Genomic DNA, 20,998 nt, shown 5'->3' on the forward strand with positions numbered 1-20,998 from the left:
GCTCCTTGTTGATTCATTGTGTTCAGTTGAAAGGGTATGAGGCGTGTAACTTCTGGGTTTTTTTTCTGTTGGTTCTCAAATCAATACTGCTGAGCATATCCCAATACAGTGCAAATTCTGAAAGCAGAAGTCTTTTTGCATTTGTTTTATTGCATTCTCATGAATCATGGACACGACATCCAGATGGAAGACTGACACCAAATATGTTCCACAGTTTTGGCAACAAGTTATATTTTCTACATATTTTAATGTGTTTACAAAAGTATATACAATCAGAGGCTGACGTCCTTACTTGAAGTCATTCGTTTAGATTCTACTGGCTTAAAAGACAGGCACACAGTTTAGCTGCTGCCAAGGTGTTTAGTGTGTCTTCCTTGTGCAATGAGCTTCCCGGTGGCTTTGCTGGTGAGGTCGACGGTGGCAAACGCCAGAGTGCGACCTTGCTTCAGGACCTGAGCTGTGATGAGGACGTCTTCCCCCATCTTGGCAGCATTCATGTACCTGTAAGAGAGGCATTTATAATTGTAGTTTTCAATGTGGAAAGAAACCAGGGCTGAAGGTTGAAGGGGGGAAAAAAAAAAAAAGTCCAAAGACTGCTCAATGAACTTATACATGCACTTTAGCCACGCCCACACTAGTCAGCTCACCAGTGTAACTGCAGGCGTATAAACTTTAACAACATTTTAGAGTCACCGATTAACCTGCCGAGCATGTGTTTGGACTGTGGAAGCACCTGCAGAAATCCTACTGAACGGTGAAAGCCACCACCAAAGTCAATATTCTTATGGAGCTGCAACAGTGCAAAACATTGCCTGCAGTTCAGTTTTAAGAAACGCAAGGCTAAGAAAGTCTGATTGTATAATTCTGTAGCATGATGATTAAACACCAAATGAAAGTCAACATGAAAAAATGAACATTTGACATTAGTGCTTGTACTCCCTGCCATCATTCAAGTATACAGACTCTTAACTCAAATGTAATACAGTGCTTCAGCACTGTTTCCAGGTTGAAGATTTCACCGATGTTGAGCAGGCTATCATTTCATTATTTCATTTACATACATGTGAGCAATAGCATTTGATATCATGCGCTCCAACCTAAAACCTGAAGTCCAATTCAAACATCTGATGATCTCAAGCAAAACTGGACATTATTTCTTACTGTAAGGACATACTTTGTAATGCAGCTGCTGGATCTAATCCCATTAGATTGTACCAGTGTCCCCAGTGACATGGCCATGAGTGCACAGTTGAATTCAAACAAAAATTCTGTCATATAATTCACATAAAACAAAAATACAGTATCTCCAAATATTGTAATATTAATTAAGTTGATGATTTTGTCCCATTTTTCAACCACAATTACAATTTTAAGTGTATATGACATGGGTATGGAAATAACTACACTAACAGCATCTGTTTGATGCACAATATGTCAATGATATGCCAATATTAAACACGTTGACGGGTGAAAAAGCATAAAGTGTTTGGATTTTCCAACATTTAGTGTGCAGTTCGTGTGTCTGGAGCAGCTGTGAAGGTCTGAGGGTCTCTGGACTCACGTTATGTTCATGTCCACGCTGACCCCCGGAGCCCCCCGCTCACTGTACATGATGGCCACGGTGGAGATCACGTCCACCAGGGTGGCTGTGAGCCCACCGTGCAGCGTGCCTCCACGGTTCGTGTGCTCCTCCTCCACCCGCATCCCACACACCACCTTACCCGGGGCGGCGGACAAGAGCTCCACCTGAGCGACACACACACACAGGTGCAAATAAAGTTCACAGTAAAAAAAATAAATAAATCTCTTTCAATCACGGGTAGAATGCGAGTCCTCACCTTGCTCAGGACTCGATCGAAGCCTGGATTGTCTACCATTACTCTCATGATTTGTTTCAGTGTGTTTAAAGTTATTGAAGACATTTTTTTTTGCAGCGAAAACAGAGCCAATGTCAAAGTTGTGTTTACGTCTGAGCGGAAACTGTTCCCACCCCATTAATCGTCCGGGTGATATGTTCACTTCTGCAAGTGTCTTGTGTGGAATAAATTATAACGCAAAGATTTAATCACGGAAGAAAAATGCTTTTCGTTCATTTATTTTACGAGGAAAATAAATTTCGCACCAAATGCCTTGCAACGGATTTAATGAATATATGTGAATCGGAAAATCAAAAAGGGGGATTCAGTTTGGATATAGTTTGATTGAATTATTGAGATCTATTAAAAATAAACAATTAAAACCAATAAATATTAGTTATATCAAGTTTAAACAAAAACAGTGAACGGGAGCCAGTGAAAGTCAGGAGATATACCCGGACATATTTCACTGCTGCACCTGGCCCCAGAGATTGACCTGTTTGTGTTTATTGAGGCAGCGAGTTCTTCTAGAGCTTTTAACAACTACAAGTGGTTCGTGCAGAACATGGCATCCTCCTCGGATGCGGACAAGCCTTCCGTGTCCAATGTGGAGGAAAGCAGAGCTCGGCAGTGTGCGGAGTTTGCAGCGGTAGCGGGGACGGACGGCGCCGTGGCGCAGTGCTACCTGGCGGAAAACGACTGGGAGATGGAGGTTAGACACATCGACCCCCTCTGAGGGGGGCACAAACGACTAGTGGCGGATAGAACTGCATTCCAACACAGCTGCATCTCATTTCACTGATCAGAATCCACACAGGTGGTTAAGAAAATGCGATCAAACATGACGAGGAAAGCGCTCATAAAGTCAAGCCCTGATTTATTATTAACTTATCATTTTGCTTCCAGAGAGCTTTGAACTCATTCTTTGAGGCGGACATGGAGAACGTATTTGGAGAGGAGGATGTTCCAGAAAGAGACCCCAGCCCCAAAACTAAGAGGCAAAAGGTTGAGGAAAAAGCTCCAAAAGACTGGTGAGTTTTAGACGAATAAAGCTGTTTAGAATATAAATTCATGGGACTAAACTTTGACATATTTAATCCAACCTAAGATCGTGTATTGCGTGAAAGACTTGTCGTATACCATAATGAAAGTTTTGAAAGTGATGGAGATCATTCTGATGCAGAGTCATTATAAAGGTGTTGACGGTTAGACTACAGTTTGTGGTGAGATTTAAAGGCGTCACCGTCTAACCAATTAGAAATCAAGACTCTGAACATTTTCTAGCATAGATTTGACTGAAGACAGTCCGACACCTGCACGGAAACCCACGGAAGAGGAGGACAGCGAGAAGCTGTCTCTTATCTCCTGGAACGTGGACGGACTCGACACAGACAACGTAGCAGAGCGGGCCAGAGGACTGTGTTCATACTTAGTTTTGTAAGCATTAGTTACACTTCATTTGGAGGCATCAAGTCGTATTTACTTTGAATGGACAGCATGAATGCCCCTCTTTGGGTTTTTTTTTTTCTACAGATACACCCCAGATGTAGTGTTTCTTCAAGAGCTCATTCCGCCCTACGTCCAGTACTTGAAGAAACGTGCCGTCAGTTATCTGATCATTGAAGGTGCGACATGTTTTGTTTTTTCACTGAATAAGTTCTAACACCCTGCTTCAAACAATAAAACAATGATTTCTGAATATCAGCAAATTTGTACTTTTAAATGTTTGGGTCATTTTGAAGTCACCGATTTAATTTTCCTGTTCAACCGAAGAAGACCTGTGACTTTTTTTTTTTTTTTTTCCTCATTTCTATTTTTTCTGACAAGGTGGTGAAGATAATTACTTTACTGGGATGATGCTGAAGAAATCCCGAGTGAAGTTTGAGGAGAGCGAGGTGGTCTCGTATCCCACCACTCAAATGATGAGGAACCTGCTTGTGGCTCGGGTTGGTGCAGACTTCCTCCCATGTTTTCTCAGTGCAACTCGTGGACGCCCACCTGAACGTGAACTTCACAGGCATCTCGTCTCTGTTGAATCAGGTGAACTTCAGAGGGCAGAAACTGTGCCTGATGACGTCACACCTGGAGAGCTGCAAGGCTCACGGGCAGGAGCGGATGAAGCAGCTGCGGGTGGTGATGCAGAGGATGCAGGACGCACCTGATGACGTCACTGTTGTGTTTGGCGGGGACACAAATCTGAGGGACACTGAGGTCAGTTACAATGTAGTATTTCGTAATACAAGTATTGCAGTCTATTCTGTGGTCTAATCTTTGTGGCTGTAATGTTGATCTTATTAGTGGAGCTTAAAAGGTTCACATTGTGACTTGGGTACATAAACCCTGCAGGAATCCCATGTTGGAGTGTATCTCTGTGTTTCTCTTCAGGTGGCCAAAGTGGGTCTGCCAGCCACTGTTTGCGATGTGTGGGAGCGGCTGGGCAAACAGGAGCACTGCCGCTACACTTGGGATACAAAGGCCAACAACAACAAGGCGGTTAACTTTGTCAGTCGCTGCCGCTTCGACCGGATCTACTTCCGTCCAGCCGCGAAGGAGGGCGTCCCTCATCTCGCCCCCGACCACATGGCCTTGGTGGGGCTGGACAAGCTGGACTGTGGCCGCTACATAAGTGATCACTGGGGAATCTACTGCAGCTTCTCTGCAGGGTAAAAAAAGAAAATAAAGTGAACCACCACAAGGAAGCTGTTTTAGACCAGATGCTGCCGTTTGGTGTTGAAATGTTCCAGGAGTGCGAAAATCAGCGCTGGGTTTCAGACCACACCAACACGTTCTCTGTTTAAAACAAAAGTGTTCTGACCTCATCTGAGGCTTCCTGTGATTAGTCATTAATTTTAATCCCTAGTGTTTTGGATGAAATGCAATTTTCTTATGACTCAAGAGACTAAATAAAATGTACATTAAATATAGGCTGCCTTGTTTTGAAGTGACCTTACTTGTCAGGTTGTTGCTTTGAATTTTTATTTTGAACCTCGGATTAACAATGAGAAGGTTTACACCTTCACTGTTCTGTTTTATTTTTCTTTCTCTATTTATTGAACTCCTTGTTCATGATGACCTAAAAGGACTGAACAATACTTTCACATGTTTTATAGCAATTAAACTCCCTATGCAGATGAACTCTTATGTCACAATGAAGACGATTGATCGTAACAACAGCAGCATTACAGAGGTTCTCAGTAGCTGTACTGTTTGCATCTGACCACTAGAGAGCAATATAGAGGTAGTTTGTTGTTACTGAATCTGCTGGCAACATTCTCAACTCACTAATCTATTCATCCATCTTCCATATCACTTTATCCAGCTCAGGGTCCTGGAGCCAATCCCAGCTGACTGGATGAAGGCAGAGGGCACAAATCCATTGCAGGGCAAAAACCTACAATCACAAATTAACCTCAAGTTTGTGTTTTGGGGCTGTGGAAGTAAACACATAACTATGAGCTGCTAAACACACCACTGTGCCGTCTCTACAGTGCCCACAATTCAAACAAAACATTAGCCAGAGACTTCATGGCTTCCCTACACAGTTGCAATCTAAACTGAGATCATACAGGAAGCTTAATTGAATCATTAAACACAATCTGGGTAAAATGAAGCAAAAACACAAAATCCGATTAATATTGTCAATGTGGTTAATATAATCCATTGACGAACGTCATTGTAGCATATTTCAACTTATTCGGTGTCACAATGTAGATAAAGCACCCCCCACCACCCTCAGGTGGTATAATGAGACAAAAACACATGACCAGTCATGAGCCAAGACAAGGATAGTTTTCACTGTTAATGATTTCAAACCACTGTCAGGAATTACAGCCGGAGCAAATCCACCAGCAGAGTGCTTCGTATGAAAAATACCTCTGAAGCTTTCGGTGTCACAATTGGTACTTAGAGTTAAATTGTGGTACTAATAATTGGTGACATTTGAAATTGTCTTGCTAAATACAGTCTTATGGTAATCAGGCCTCTTGGAGCCACACTTGGCATGATTCACTGGGACGCACAATCTATATTTTCACTGCTTTACTTCTCTCTCAAACCAGATGTCATCTCCCTCCTCAAAGTCTCTGCCAGCGCACTGTCAAGACGTCTCCCCCACTTCTCTTTCAAAGACATGCTTCGAATCCATGCAAGAGAGGGTTTTCTTGTTTGTGTCAAATGAGCGGGCTGCAGTTGTTGTTTTTTTTTCTCTCCCCACAACAGCAAAATACAGAGAAGAAAACAAGATGACCTTTGGAGAGGACACAGATGCGAGCGCTTCCTGGGAGCAGGCGTCTGAACAAACCCCAACAGAGTATCATTGAGAGTGATGTAAGATATCATTCAAGCAGGTGTTGGGGAGACCGCCGTAAAGCTTCATTTGTGAAGATTTCCTGGACTGCACAGCATCGTCAGAAAATCTGACTTGGATTTACTCGTCCAGCGGTGCATTAGGTGGCGCACAGTGCAAGGAGAGCAGCGCAGCGTTACCGAACAGACCAGGCGAGGCGATCAGCGGCAGGTCAGGGATGCTACAGATGGAGGCAACAGCTGTCTTGAGCCAAGAAAGTGGTCATGTGATCTCCCCCTCTGCCTTGAGCAGCATCCTTCTGCCAGAGGCCTATCAACATTTTCCTCCTCCACAGAATCCACAAACATCCGCAGCACAAGTTCCCCTCGAGAAAATTGCGTGGACGTATTCCAAGATCATCTCCCTCAACTCTCGGGAGCGTATTCATTTCTCTCTTTTACCATTTCACTCACTATGTCCTCGGGCACCAGCAGCCTCATAGATGTATTTTTGGAGTTTTCCTTCCAAAAGCATCGCCCTCAGTGAGAGCCGGGGCTCTCATTTGAGGGCCCGTCAAAATGAATGTCCTTGGTTTTGTGCAGACGCTTGCATGTGCTGGTGGGGAGGCTCCGGGACGGGGTTTGTCCTTTGAGGTGGTGCTGGACGATGATGGATCCGACACAGATCTAACCCGAGCCCGGAAAAGATCAGCGGGTTGTGTGACGAGCGGCGGAGGAAAATGTGCCGCGGCTTCTGCTAACAGATGGAGCGATGAAATGCAGGAGGAGGCCTGACATTTTGCTGTTGTGATTGATAGACTTTGGCTGGACTCTCCACGGGTTTTTCTGTATCTTTGTTGGATCCGAGACGTGGGCAGATCGCTGCAGGCTACTTTTTGGCTGTGTGTGTGTGTGTGTGCGTGCGTGCGTGCGTGCGTGTGTGCGTGTGTGTGTGTGTGTGTACGTGTGTGTGGTTAGACGGGCGCTGCACACTTCACAAGCGTAATCCGTCTGAACCATTGAACCATCCACACAAACCACCCACCTCCCTCCGTACAGATAGCCTGTCACAAGCGAGGCAAGGGCAAGTCTAAGTGGTGCTCCAATCTATATCTCCACCACCACATCCATCACTACTTCACTTCAAAAATCGCTGTGACAAACTGCCCCAGAAGCCAGTATTATTTCTGGCTGTACAGTGCTGCCGCTGCAGCTTCTGCTGCATATTTGAGTACTGATGGCTATTTAGAGGAGTGCAAGATAAGGGGAAACATTTCCAAGCAAGAGTATTTCCATCACACTGAAAAGGCTCGGGAGGAAGCCAGGTGATATTCGGCGACTCCTGCTAGGATTTGGGAAGGGGGGGGGGGGTTCTGTGAGAAGTTAAAACGGTTTGATAAATTAAACATGATTTCTTTCAAGTAGCATTTGTTTTGGTTAGAGTGAGTGTAATGGAAGAAGAAGTATCGGAACAAAAACGTGTAACAAATTCTGACAGGATTTATTTTCTCTCTCATAAATAACACTGAACAAGCATCGTACAGTGATAAATAATATTTATACACTGTAAAATTCTCTGTATTACAAAATACAGTATATGTGTAATGCACTTGATACAGACAGGGAAGTATCTTATTTCATAGGACCAGACATGACCTTAACTTGACCCTCACACTGCCCGACTATAACATTTCAGGTGTGCGGTTACATCTCGGATTCGGGTCTTGTGTGGGTGTCTATGAAGTATACTTCCCTTAGGAATCAGTTGTTGCATAACTAGAACTAAGTTAAGTAGAGCCCACCGAGGAAGAAACAAAAGCCTTTTTTATTTTTTTTTTGTGAAAATGAAATTTCCCACAATCTTGAGTCCCAGCTGAGAGGTTAAAATATTATGATGTGACTTCACTGTGAATGTGTTTGATGATTTTTGCATTTAAACACATTTTAATGTTCACTTTGGATCAGAACAGCTTCCACTCCGATTTGGGAGAGTCTCTGCTGGGAGACGTTGGCAACATGTTTTCATCAACCAGACAACAAAAGCAAACACACACAAAAGGAAAGGAAATTGGAAAACAAGACCGCTCCGTACCGTGAAAACATGAACGTGAATTTCTTAAGAACTCCAGCAGCCATAAGACATCATCGCTCTCGTCGTTGTAAACGTTCAATTCAAGTAAGAAAGTGAAAACATGTCCTGGTGTGCGAGAGGCCATTGATACATAATCAATCATTTCTCAGGAATCTCCCAACAACCGGCTCCGAATCTGAACAAGCTGTTCTGATCCCAGATGTTATCTGTGTGGTGGCAGGCAGGCAGCGCAGAGATGTCAGACGGAGGCAGCGGGAGGTAAAAAGGCAGGTCGAACACTTTAACACAAACCTAGGAATGGTGACACTCAATCTTACAGTGACATATCCACCACTACATGCAGGTTTTTGTTCACTTCTGAGGGTTTACAAAGAGGTCGCCAACAGTGCGACTGAATATTTTCCAACAATTGGCTCACTAGTGGGATTTTGATCAAATATATATGTATATATATATATATACATATATATTTGCTTTTAATTCTCAAACATTATTGCTATATTCAAACAGGAAGGGGCCCTCAAAACAACATTTAGCATGAAAATAGCTCAGAGGACTGACGATGTGGAATGCGTTTTACAAATATCATTTCTGGCTTTTAAGGGGGGGAAACAAACTGATAAAAAAAAAAAAAAAGAATTCTGATGACAATGTGTCAGCTTTACAAAACAGACTTTTTGTGGACAATTTGGGGACGTGAAGATGGATATTTTTGTTTGTAGGAGCCCTTAATATTCCTCAATCAACTTAGTCTGAGGAGCAGCATCAAAAGAGATGCAAAAATAAAAAGTTGTATCGCATTCGTCACTTGAAGTCCACGTTCTGTTTGATTGTCAGTTTCTGAGACGCGTCCGGCTCGACTTTTGAGCAACCAAAAACCCCTTCCTGGTTTAACTTATCTGTACGAAAATAATGCTCGCCTGTTGTGTTCTGTGCAAAATAACCTACAGCATGAGAGCTTTGCTGTCGTATCAAGAGCGAAAACCCAAGAACTGATCACAGGTAATGTCTATCATTAATGACAACTAGGTTAAAATAGAAAAAAAAATAATAATAAGTCACGTGGAGCCTCATCTCAGGTGGGCCGATGACATACCTACGGTTTCATAAAGTCATGGCACATTAAAAAATAAAAGCTTCTTTATCTCATCTAGCTTATTCATTATCTAGTGTGAGTAAAACAAAGACAATACAGACTTAGGTTTCACTTGTTTTGCCTGCATGAGAGCATTTCTGATTAGTTTGGTTTCAGCACAGAAATATGACATTCATGCCTCTTCGCCATCCCTCGATCTATTGCACTGAATTATCAGAAGTGACATTTAAACTAGCAAATATGGAATAATCCTTTACGGATAATCTCATTACCAAAAAAACAAACAAAAAAAAACCCCCAAAACAAAACAAGATAATAATTAAAAAAAAAATGAATTGAAATCATTCTAACAATTCAATGGAAATCTTGACATCTGAGTTTTTAGTTCAATGTGTGACTGGTTTTGCCGCACGACGCATGGCTTCGCTGCAGAGGAGCCGATCACGCTGCACTTTTGAACGTCCAGGCAGAAACATTCCTGAGTTTCCTGCTGTGAAATCTGCTCGCCGGTCCAGCTGCTCGCATCAAAACTGCACAAGTGTTAAAATTATCTCCGGGCAGGCAAGACCAACTCAGCTGCTGTGGTCAGAAGCCAGGAGAAATCTGTCGGAGAGGCCCCACCCCCACCCCCCCCCCCTCCCCGTTTCTCCAAAAATAATAAGACACTTCAAAAATGAATGTGTTAAAAAGCCAAATCATTCAATCAAAAAAAAATAATGCCCTCATTATTCTTTTGTGAATGAATCCTTGATGTAGGAAACCAGAAAACAAATTGAAATTATCTTCTGAAATGAATCCAGGATGCAAACAAAGGTGCATAGGTTGTTATTTCTTTGACACTGAAATGGAAAATGAATTCCTTGGTTCTCTAGAAAAGCTCCAGATTGCACATTCATAATGACAGCAGGCAAGCTCGCGCCTCACTCACGACACCACCGAGGAGATCGTTAAACATTGATGACGGCTTCTGTAACAGAATAAATGTCACAAAGTTACCTTCATTAAAAAGAAAGAATTACCTCTGGAGATGATTTAGTACAAAACTGTTTTTCATCAGCACCATTTCTTCAAAAGGTGCATGGTCCCATCGAAACACCGTACCGACTAAACATGGAGACTTTGAGGTGTTTTTTTTTTCTTTTCCTCTCTCCCTCTCCCACATGTGTGGTCAAAATGAGATGTCAAGACAAAAAAAAAAAAAGAAACGTTTAAAAATATAAATGCTTATGCCACCAACATGTCCTGCAAACTGTTGAAACCTTTTAAGCTAAAGCAGTTTTACAATTCGTTGGGACCTCCTGCAGTCATGCAGCCGCTCCGGGTCACACCACGTTGACGCAGTTCCCGCTGCCGGCCATCGCTCTCTTGCTGCAGTAGGTGAAGCCGCCGTGGTTGGTGGAGGAGCCGTTCATGTGCGACGACTTTAACTCCATCTGGCAGGCGGCGATCGCTGCGTTGAGCTCGAGCTGAGCGCGGTGCACGACATAAAACATCAGGCCGATGCTGATGACAATCTGCAGTGCGGAAAGAAACGGTAACAATGTTGGTATATAGAAGTTTCTCGCTTTATTACAGCAATAAAACCTCAAGGAGGGAAGGTCAAATACTTAAAGAAATAAAACCCTTTTTTTTCCCTTTAAGATCAGACAACAATACAACTTATATATATATATATATATATATATATATATATCCCAGTTTAATGTTTCTACTGTAGCAGATTTCTCCAGTTTGTACAATTTTAATGCATCACTGTAACTTACTCCTCTCCTACTTCTTTCACTGTGGTTTCGGTTTACATGGGAAGATTGCCCACCGCTGTTGAAAGGTTACAGCAACCTGGATGACGGCACAAACCAGGAACGGAGTGCTCTGCCTCACACATGTCAGATGCAATATGTACCTTTGACATGTACTTGGGACTATGGCCGTCTTTCTACTCAAACATTCTGCTGCTTCCTCCCTAAACCGTCAAGATGAAGCTCCAGTGGGGCAACATCTCGTCATTTCAGTGCTAATTTTAAAATATTGTGCTGCTCTTTTTTGTTTACTTCCCGGTGGATTTAACGAACGTCTTCTTAAATTGCATGTCGTTTTCTTTTTAATAGAATCTTTACACATGGAATTATTGGCTCACAGGGGCCCAATATCTTGATTTCATTGACGCGACAGTGCATTAAGGGAGAGACAGATTTATTATTGTAATATGTTCAATATGGGATCCGACGCCCGGGGAACACAAGTCATTCATAGTTGTGCAAACAACAGATGTTTGCATGTCTGGTGTACATGTCGGCTGGCGACAGACAGCAGTGTGCGTCTGCTGCTCCTCCCCAGATCTTCCCCTCCGGACTGACCGTCTGTGTCCACAGCCAGTTGTCCCTTTCACACAACAGGTCCAGCATGAAACACCGGTACAGCCGCATCCTTGAACTGAACTTTGACCTCTGACCGTTGCGGCCCAGTACTATGCTTACACAGTAATGACCTTTGATCCCTCGGCAGTTGCGAGGTTTGAATGACGCTCGACAGGAGTTGGGAGTGGCGGCGGCAGTTTGAACTGAAGTGTGGGAAGAGCCTGTAAACCTGTCAAGCATTCATCACCTTTCAATTAAGTGTTGAACGAAGGAATGGTGTTTCAGAGGAGTTGAATTCTGCTTAACAGGCTGGGTTACGTGCCACAAAAAAAACAAAAAAAAAAGACAACACATGTGCACAGGGTGGGACCACACCCTTGAAAGAACTGGAAAAGTTTCCCTCATCAGAGGGACATTCTGTTCCCCAACGTCTCTGTTGGCTTGACTTCAGTATTGAGACACCAGTGTAATGAATAAACACAATGTTTATTCAGGAAATCTCAGAACTAGACGGTCTGCTCTGCGAGCTGGATGCCATCTTGGTTGTGCAAGTGGAAGTTATTCCCTTTCTGTTACATGATCATGTCCATTGGGACACTGACGGGTTATAGTTTACTAAGTACATTTGTCTATGTATGTAGGAGAACAAACAAGTTCACAAGAAAGCAAAATCCTAAGAAAAGAGCTAAGCCGTACAGTGATGAATCAGAAGTGTGTTGCACTTTTACCGATCGCCCACAATGGAGAACTTTGTTTCACAAAGTAAAGTTGTTGAGTTTTGATTTGGAAGTTAGTACACACAACCATCTGAATACATAGACACTCAGTTTGATCGACTGGAGAATTTTCATAAACTGTGCCACGAGTGAAGGGGTTTAAAAGCCACCGTTTCGACACTTAACGCATTTCTTAAATCGCCATCGTCTCACCTGGAGGCTGAACACAAAGTAGCCGCTGACGCTTTGCTCTGCTATGACGTCCTCCATGGTGCGAAGCGTGGTGCCCAGGTAGGAGTTGAGAAGCTGCGTGGGCAACAGACCCACGGAGGAGGCCACCAGGTAGTTTGGCAAGGACACATCTGTGATCTTCAGATGGAAACACAAGAAAAGAAAAAAAAAAAGTTCAATCTTTGATTAAAATAAAAACAACATGAAAAAAAAAAAGGTGCAACTGTCATCCATCCAGCTTATGGTTGCGTGGAGGCCGGAGTCATTCCCAGCTGATTATGGACTAAGACAGAGCCCGCCACAGTCAGTCGCTCACGGGGGCAAACACACACGCACACACACACACACTGACATTCATTTAGAGTCACTGGTTAACCTCAAAAGCATGTTTTTTAGACTGTGGCAAGAAACCAGAGGAATTAGGAAAGAAAAACATACATGAACAGGAAGAAGGATGAACGTGCACAGAAAGGTCCCAAAGCCTGAAATAGAACCCGGGTCAACTCTCGACTGTGAGACGCGAGTGCTGGACTGCTACACCTCTGTGTGGCTCTTTTCTAATCTACTGCCTCTCAAAAACAAGCGAGGCGACTGTGCGGTGTAATTGCTTTCATGTTCCAATAACAGCAGCAGATACTTCCCTTCTCTGGCGCTGGTGAATTTTACATTTGACTTCAAAATGGGCTGCAATAACATGGCAGCGAGTCAAAGAAGCTGTAAAAACACACAATGTAGCTGAAAAAATAACATGTACGCTATACCTGCAGAAAAATGAACAACACGGGGATTTTACTGAGCAAATTGTGTGCAGAGAGTACGTTTCAAGAGCTTCTACTGTTGTATCAGGCCCCCATGGCCCCCATGGCCCCCCCCCCCACACACACACACACACGCCCAACTTGTCTCTCTACAATGAGATACCATCCGGCCCACGGGAATGTTTTAAGTGAGGTCATATGTGCCAAGACTTCAGGTTTATCAGGTCGATGCATTTTCCAGCAACAGGATGTGTGAATTACTCATCACTGAAATATTTGCATCACTGAAAGAAATGTCTTCAATTGCTTCCTGGAGTCTTTGTGAAAAAAGAAAAACTACAGTAACTTTTGATATTTCTAAAATAAACGATAGTGCAGATCCCTTTATTTAGGCCCACATTAATAACAACCAAATCCACAGGACGCCGATTCTGCTGACCAAGCGTTTCTCAGCACCATCTGCTATAACCACCACGAGCGGCGACACATCATCGCACCTTCTGCTCTGCGTCTCGTTTCATATCTTGGACCGAGCAACCTAAATATAAACAAGGCTCCATGCTGCCGTCACCCTTGATCCTTTGATTAAGTGATGACATAAGCCGCTGTGAGTCTGTGCGAGGATGTGACCTTGGCACTGTGTGCACTGTGACAACACGGTGGCTGATAGTGGCGTGTCCGGGGCGATGCGGTGCTGCTGCAAGAGATTCTCTCTGCCAAAAACCTTATCGGGGCTCGAGACCATCTCTGCAAGATCCAGCCCAAGCGGTTCGTGGCAGCGATTAATCTTAAGCCCCTCTTCCTGCTATCATACGACACGGCGATAAAAAGCCTTGGTTACAGTCCATAGAGCGGAGGCATTATCAAAACCTCATTAACTACACTCATCTTGTTGTCTTGACTGGTCTTTCCTCTGCATGCTTGGCCGTGCGAGCACTAATTCATCCTTACAACCGTGTAACGGGGCCTTTATCCCTTTAAGATTAGCACTGATGTGTCCATGCGATGTGTGGTGGAAAACCCTTGAGCCGAGACATGCGAGACACACAGGAGTGAAGGAATGCAGTCTCTTTCTCTCCGCCGTCATCTCCGGAGTTGTGAAGCACGAGCCCCTTCTGAAGTCTCTTCCCACCCAGGCATCTCGCGCTTGCAGCCGTGTTATACACGACAAGAGGAGGACTAGTCGATGGTATTTTTGTAACCGCGCACAGAATTCCCAGTGAACCTCCCACTTACTTCTGCGAGCCTGTGTATCAGGATAATTTACAAATTCGAGTGAAAAACTCCCCGTTCCTTGCCTGACCTGATTTACTCGGAGCAGCGGCAATGCAGGTCCGACTTTGTGCTCATAAACAAAACCGTAAGTAGGGTATCTTGACGGGGTAGTAAATTTTCTTTTCTCTCCCCCCCACACACACACATATTGTGATGAAGGGCATAGCATTGTAATTAAAGGTGCCATTAATGTGATCGCTTGTAGTAAATCACAATAAAATGCCAAACGTCTTGATGTGAAGGGAACGGGGAACATCAGTGGCGGCTGTTTATTTGCATTTCATCCTCAGACGCTTCACGTCTGTCCTGTGTCGTCCCGTTGTCGTGCTGCAGTCTCCGTGCGGTTTTAGGTTACCTGCTCTCATGTAGTACCGTCCACTTCAGCAGAAACAAGCGGGTGGTACGGTGAAATGTAGCCTCAACTGCAGAAAGTGCTTTACCAAGGGCACAGCAGACAGCACATCGTTCCACCGCGAGCCAGGATGGACCTCGAAGTCGCCAGCCACAGCGGGTTTCACGTTTTAATGCCGAGAAGAAGATCGCGAAGATACAATATCAGCTCGGCTTAAACCCGAGACCCCAGATGAGATGAGTCACAAGCCCGAGCTGGGTTTAAAAACCTCGCTGGACACAGAAGTGAACATATTGCAGATGAAGGCAGGTACAGATCGGGATTCAGCTTATTAACCCGCTTCTGTCAGGGCAGCTGTGACTGCTAGTCAAAGTTTATACTATGACATTTGCACTGAGGTCTTTGTGACAAGATGACAGTCTGGTCTTTCTCCACTTTGTGTAACCTTGAAAGCTGGTTGTGCTCGCTAACTTCATTGCATTGATGTTGCTGATTTCATCTTCAAACAGTTATGGAGCAACAAATTGAAGCTTGTTCTTTTGTCGAGACGACAATCCAATCGAGGATACACTCATTCCGATCTTCATCTTTAAAGAAAGCAGCCTGCTGAAATATGCATATTGAAGAGATGAATCATGTGACCTCTTTCACATCATCTTATACTTTATTGTGACACTTAATAAAAAATTTAAGGAAAAGCTCGGTAACGTCACTGAAATTCAGTCAAAATGATTTGTCAATAAAACTGGCGTGAAATTTTAACCACCTCAGCCAACTGCAGTTAAATAAATTAATGATTATGTCCATAAATCTGTAACCTTAAAAAAAACATTGGACATGTCAGGGGGAACAAAAGTTGTGACAATGAGTCAAATATTGACAGGCTCTCAAAGACAAACAGCAGTCGAGAGCAGAAACAATCCAGCAGAAGTATGACAAATCCAAACTGACATTTAACAAAATATGACCCACTTTATGATTTCGCCGCTTCAAAGTCACAGTCTGTTCGGTTGCTTGGTTTTTCTTGTAAATAGCAACTCGGAGCAAACTCATATCAGTAATTTACAAGACTATCAATTAGCTCGTGCTGTAAAATGACCCTGACAAACTGCCAATGACGGTGGCAGCAGCTGCGCCGCGCAATGTGGAAAGCCTGCCGCTTCGACTGTGACACCTCATTTTCACCTCTTCACGGAGAAACGACAAGTTAAACGCTGCGATAACTATTAAAGCTCCACCGTGGATCCTGCCACGAGAGGAACGTGACAACCTTTGGAATCCGAGCTACGCCCCAACTCTGGAGCCTGAAGACCGAACCGATGAAGAACAGAAGCCACTGAAGGCAGTCAGGCACATGAAAGCCATCTGCCCGGTTTTATGGCGTGTGTCCTGTTCAACAAAGTCCATCATCAGGTAAACTGCTAATCACGGTGTGGAAATAACGCACAGCAATAACGCCAACGTTTAGTATCGCACGCTCTCTTATGCTTCGGAATGGCAGTGCTACGAGGTACCCTCTATGACAGTGTGACTAAAAACAACTTCACCTGGCTTTAACTGAAACGCCATACCAAAGAGTTCTTTCAATTTCAGTGTTTTCAAGTCAGCAGTTTCCAAATGTGTTCACCCAATATTGAGGGAATAAACTCATCTTTCATTTGAACGACAGATTCTGAAGAGCATCTCGACTCCCATGGTCTATTTTGGGCGTTTTTTTGTTGGTGCCAAAATCTTTTAGCTCTCCACTCAACTGTAATATTACAGCCCGAGTATTTGAATCAGACTGTGCTTCTCAAATACCAGCCTATCCGTCTACATACAAGTGCAGCACAAACGCTTACTCCTGCAGGGATGATTGTGCCTTCGAGTCAGATAATTATTGGGATGACCTCATACGACTATTGCAAAATGACCTATCCAAAGGTCGTCTTCACCGGTATCAGTGCAGATACATTATGCAATCCTGATATACGCATCTTTTATAAAAAAAAATAAAAAAATCAGTGTTGCACTGGTTTGAACCCGAGTCAAAACATTTGCATCAAAATTTCCCAATAAACGGAATGAACAACATTAGAAAACACCATTGAGTGCAAGATCAGCATGTTGGTTATAATATGCAACAATGAGAATTTGAAAATGCTGATGAATCCTGATTTCCATTTAATGCAGCAGTGGAAAAATTCGATATCAAAACACTCCTGTGGGCAATATTGAAATGTCCAAAAAAAAAAGCTAAACACCATCTATGTAAATGAGGAACCCGGCAACCTGGCTGCTTTTGCACTGTACAATTATTGCACTTCTGAAACACACTTTTTTTTTTTTCCTGCTTGAAGCTATAAACGCATTTCAAGCGTTCCATATTGCACCCACTTTTTTGTGTTCAATTTTAACTTTCCTCAAAGTTTTTTTGGCCTCATTTCAGGGAATAACTTCTTCAAAGATAAATGATCAAATATGAATGACTTGTCATCCATTTACTCAAGCTGTCCACTGGAGTGGGAAAGGTTTTTGAAAACGGTTGTTCAGTGCAACTACAATAAAATAGAAATATTTCTTATTTATGAGCCTTGTCAGCATTTTCATTGCAGTTTTTGTTTTGTTGTTTTTTTCCTTTTGTACCAATGTGAATGTCACATGTCTGTACACTGTGTTTGATGCTGAAAATAATCTAGGTCTTACTGTACCTGATGAACACAATCTCATCCAATTCAGTGTAATACAAGAACAATGGCCATTTTGTATTTTCTTTAGGCTGCTGTGAGATTTAATTATCCACTAAATAGTTGGCCAATTACTCAAAAAAAGGAACAGGCAACATATTTCCAGCTTCTTCTGTGAGCTACTCAGACATCATACAGTTGAACAAGACACCAGAGGCTTAATGTCCAGGATCACCCGCACGCCATTATGAAAATTATTATACAATAAACTCAATTTGTATTTTGTTGAGTGACCACTCAGCCGATACTCTAAAGCTCTGACGGCTTTTACCATTTGGATGTACCAATGAGTTCACAGTGGGGTAATCAGCAGTTCTAAATTATTCATATGTTGTATGAAGGTCAAGGTCCTCGGGGTTAAGTGTAAGAGTGCAGCTGAAAGCAATATCAGGACACCGCATAGCTTTGCAATGGTGGGTGATGTGTTGGTTGACGGGTGAGTTCAGATTCACAAAGAATGTCTACACATTAGTTTACAGTGCTCTCTTATCAACAAATGTTCAAGGTACACTGAGCTATCGTTTAAACTGTGATAAAGGACATTGAATTGATTTTATTCAAGCACCATAACAAGATAACAAGGTTCCCTTTCTCGAGAGACTCAAACTGGATTCTACATTACAGCTGCAAGAATTTGGTGTGCGACACACTGATGTAAGAGATTCGCAACAAGGTTTATTTCTCCAAGTTGCTCACACTAACTGTCGTTCCTGACAGTTTCCGGACAGGTTTTTCTCTCCTTGGAGACGTACAAGCTGCAAGACTATCACCACCTCCAAAAAGCAAAAGGTCACAGGTTTATTTGTCATGTCTGGAAGTGCCTTGTTTAACATTGTTCCAGTTGGATAATGAGCTTTGCTCACTGACAGTCTTGTGTGGCGACACTTGCGTTGACAATCCTTCACCCGCGACCACCCAAAGTGAAATAAGATTTTTTCATACTCACCGAGAAAACTGCATTTTGGAGCCCAAAGGGTATGGGGGTGAGTCTTGCTAAGGCCACAATTTTGAGTCCACTTCCTCCCTCCACCACGCGTATGACAGCACTGAGCTGTTCGCTGTTGCCGACTTTGTTCAGCACCCAGTCAGTCAATAGTCTTTTGCACACCAGGTGTGCCACGAAGGTCCCTATTAAAACTCCCACCATAACTAGTCCCATGCCCAGCACAAAGCCGTAGAGGTAGCCAGCTGCCACATTAAGGACAATATATCCCCACCCGCACGGGAATGACACAATAATCAAACCAACTATGAACAGCAAGGCTCCGACGAGGCTGTCCAAGCTCTCCACCCAGAGCAGGAGGTCCTTGAGGTATTGTCGCACCAGGGCAACGGATGAGAAGCACACAGCAGTGAGGATGCATGCCAGCAGGGCGCTCTTGAAGCAGAAGGTGGTGATGCAGCACGGATGCCTGAACTCTCCGCTGTTGCCGACGAAGGTCGCCCCTCCTGCCTCACTGGTCACCTCAGGGTCCCCATCTGACTTCCCCAGGCCGACCGCCCTCTCATCGAAGGCGCTGCATATTAGGATGTCGATTTTGTCACAGTCGTCTGTGGCAGTCCTCTGCAGCCAGCGGTTCAGCTGGATCTGGGTCTTGCCCACTGCATGCTTCACAAGCTTGTTGAAAAGCTGCACGGTAGTGGGCCCTGACATGACTGACCCCCCACCCCACCCACCCCCCTCCAATCAGCTTTGGGGGACCAGCAGCAGGGTTCACGGGACCGGGAGACAGCTGTTGATGCTCAGGGTGTCCCGATAACCTTTACATGGGGGACAGGTCCATTGAGGAAACTAATGACAAACTTTGCAGAGGATGACTTCAGCAGATGCAACCCATAACACCTATGTCACTCTGCCAGCGACGCTGAAGCGAGAAACGGGGAAGACGTGTCACCCTGCTGGGCCATAACAAGAAGCTCCGAGTCGATCACGCTTATCTCGGGTAGACTAGCTGGTCGACATGCCAATGCAGAGACTTGAAGGAGCCAATTTTGTAATCGCTGTCCGAGACACTCGCCATATTCACAGTTGTCATCACTCCGCTCCGGACAAGGTTGAATCGGCGGATGGAGGCGGCAGCCCGGGACAGGAGCGACGGCAGCCGCTGGAGGAGAGGACCTGGATGATGAAGAGGAGAGGAGCTGCTCCGACGTCAACTTTTATCTCTCCCGCAGTGTTGCCATCCGGCTAGCGCACTAGCATAAATCACTGCACGGCTACCTCACTAGCTCGCCCCTGCCTGGAGGAAAGTCCGACGTTGCATTTCCAGAGACTAAAAACCTCCGCAGCTGGCCTGCAAGCGTCACTTTTCGCCGGACACAAGAAACTCCAGAACGAGAGCGCGTTTGTGGTAACGAACACTCCCAACTGGCTGCTTGTTGTCCCCGGACTGGGTGCTGTTGTTCCTCCGTCTCCCTCCTCCTTCCACGGTCGCTGCTGTCGCTCTTAAAGCCACTGTTTGTGTCCCAGAATGCCAAGTAACCCCCCGACACGTGACCCGCCGTGGCCGCCCCGACCAATCACAAGACACCGGACTGCGCTCGCGAGATTCTGCGAGATTTCATGACAAGTTTGCGATTGTTTTTTGTTTTTTTGAGTTTGTGTTTTTAACTGTCAGACAACCGTCCTGGCTTTAATTTGCATTGCACGGGGCAACAAATTCCAAATGTAAATCCTCCTTGGACGCCTACTATAAAAACACTCTACTAAAACATCTGGCAGGTTGCTCCCAAACAAAACACACTTGAAATGGACATAATAAGCGTATTTAAAAATCAAGGCAAGTTTAATTATATAGCACCATTTAGACACAAGGCAATTCTATGCGCTTTACACGGAAATATAACACATACATTAAAACAAAACAATTAAGAACCACAACTTTAGGCAATTCATATTATTAAATACACTATGAAATACATAAAGAAAGGCATGCAAAAGACAATAGAGTCAGAACTTTATCAAAATAAAAATAAGAAAACAGGTCAAGTCTATTATTTAATAGAAAGATTAAGTAAATAATTGTGTTTTAAGTCTTGATTGTAAAGGAGGTGTGTTTCCAGTTTTCTGTCGAAACTCAAAGCTGCTTTGCCTGTTTAGGACTCCAGGAATACTTAGTAATCTTCTTCCTGAAGACCTCAGGCGTCCGGATGTTTCACATTCTCCAAACACATCTGAGATTAGTTTAGGCCCAGGAACCAAGATCAAGAAAAATACCAACATATTACTTTTTCAGTTCTTTAAAAAAAAAACAA

At 43.9% G+C, this 20,998-nt stretch overlaps 4 protein-coding genes across 4 annotated transcripts in view; 2 read left to right on the forward strand and 2 right to left on the reverse strand.

Annotated features, from left to right (window-relative positions):
- Window positions 1–130: 130 nt before the first annotated feature.
- acot13 (acyl-CoA thioesterase 13) lies at window positions 131–1,973 on the reverse strand. Its single transcript, XM_080516137.1, has 3 exons — window positions 1,839–1,973; window positions 1,562–1,746; window positions 131–501 (listed from the first exon to the last, which is right to left on the reverse strand). The coding sequence occupies exons 1-3, from the start codon at window positions 1,920–1,922 to the stop codon at window positions 342–344; spliced, it is 429 nt and encodes a 142-aa protein (XP_080372263.1). The 5' UTR covers window positions 1,923–1,973; the 3' UTR covers window positions 131–341.
- Window positions 1,974–2,351: 378 nt separating this feature from the next.
- On the forward strand, window positions 2,352–4,753 carry tdp2b (tyrosyl-DNA phosphodiesterase 2b). The gene is made up of 7 exons (XM_080515792.1): window positions 2,352–2,568; window positions 2,763–2,887; window positions 3,141–3,293; window positions 3,390–3,481; window positions 3,684–3,802; window positions 3,897–4,067; window positions 4,242–4,753. The coding sequence occupies exons 1-7, from the start codon at window positions 2,422–2,424 to the stop codon at window positions 4,521–4,523; spliced, it is 1,089 nt and encodes a 362-aa protein (XP_080371918.1). The 5' UTR covers window positions 2,352–2,421; the 3' UTR covers window positions 4,524–4,753.
- Window positions 4,754–9,995: 5,242 nt separating this feature from the next.
- On the reverse strand, window positions 9,996–19,397 carry tmem64 (transmembrane protein 64; the record flags this gene model as incomplete). Its single annotated transcript, XM_080516563.1, has 3 exons — window positions 9,996–10,842; window positions 12,615–12,770; window positions 18,690–19,397. 3 exons carry the CDS (start codon window positions 19,395–19,397, stop codon window positions 10,651–10,653), a joined length of 1,056 nt encoding a protein of 351 aa, XP_080372689.1. The 3' UTR covers window positions 9,996–10,650.
- necab1 (N-terminal EF-hand calcium binding protein 1) overlaps window positions 16,290–20,998 on the forward strand; it is a 33,772-nt gene continuing 29,063 nt past the window's right edge. The window contains exon 1 of the mRNA XM_080516564.1: window positions 16,290–16,430. The gene's annotated coding sequence lies outside the window, so the exon portion shown is untranslated. The remainder of the gene's footprint in view (window positions 16,431–20,998) is intronic.

This window comes from Blennius ocellaris (assembly GCF_963422515.1).
Source record: "Blennius ocellaris genome assembly, chromosome: 20".
NCBI classification, from domain to species: domain Eukaryota; kingdom Metazoa; phylum Chordata; class Actinopteri; order Blenniiformes; family Blenniidae; genus Blennius; species Blennius ocellaris.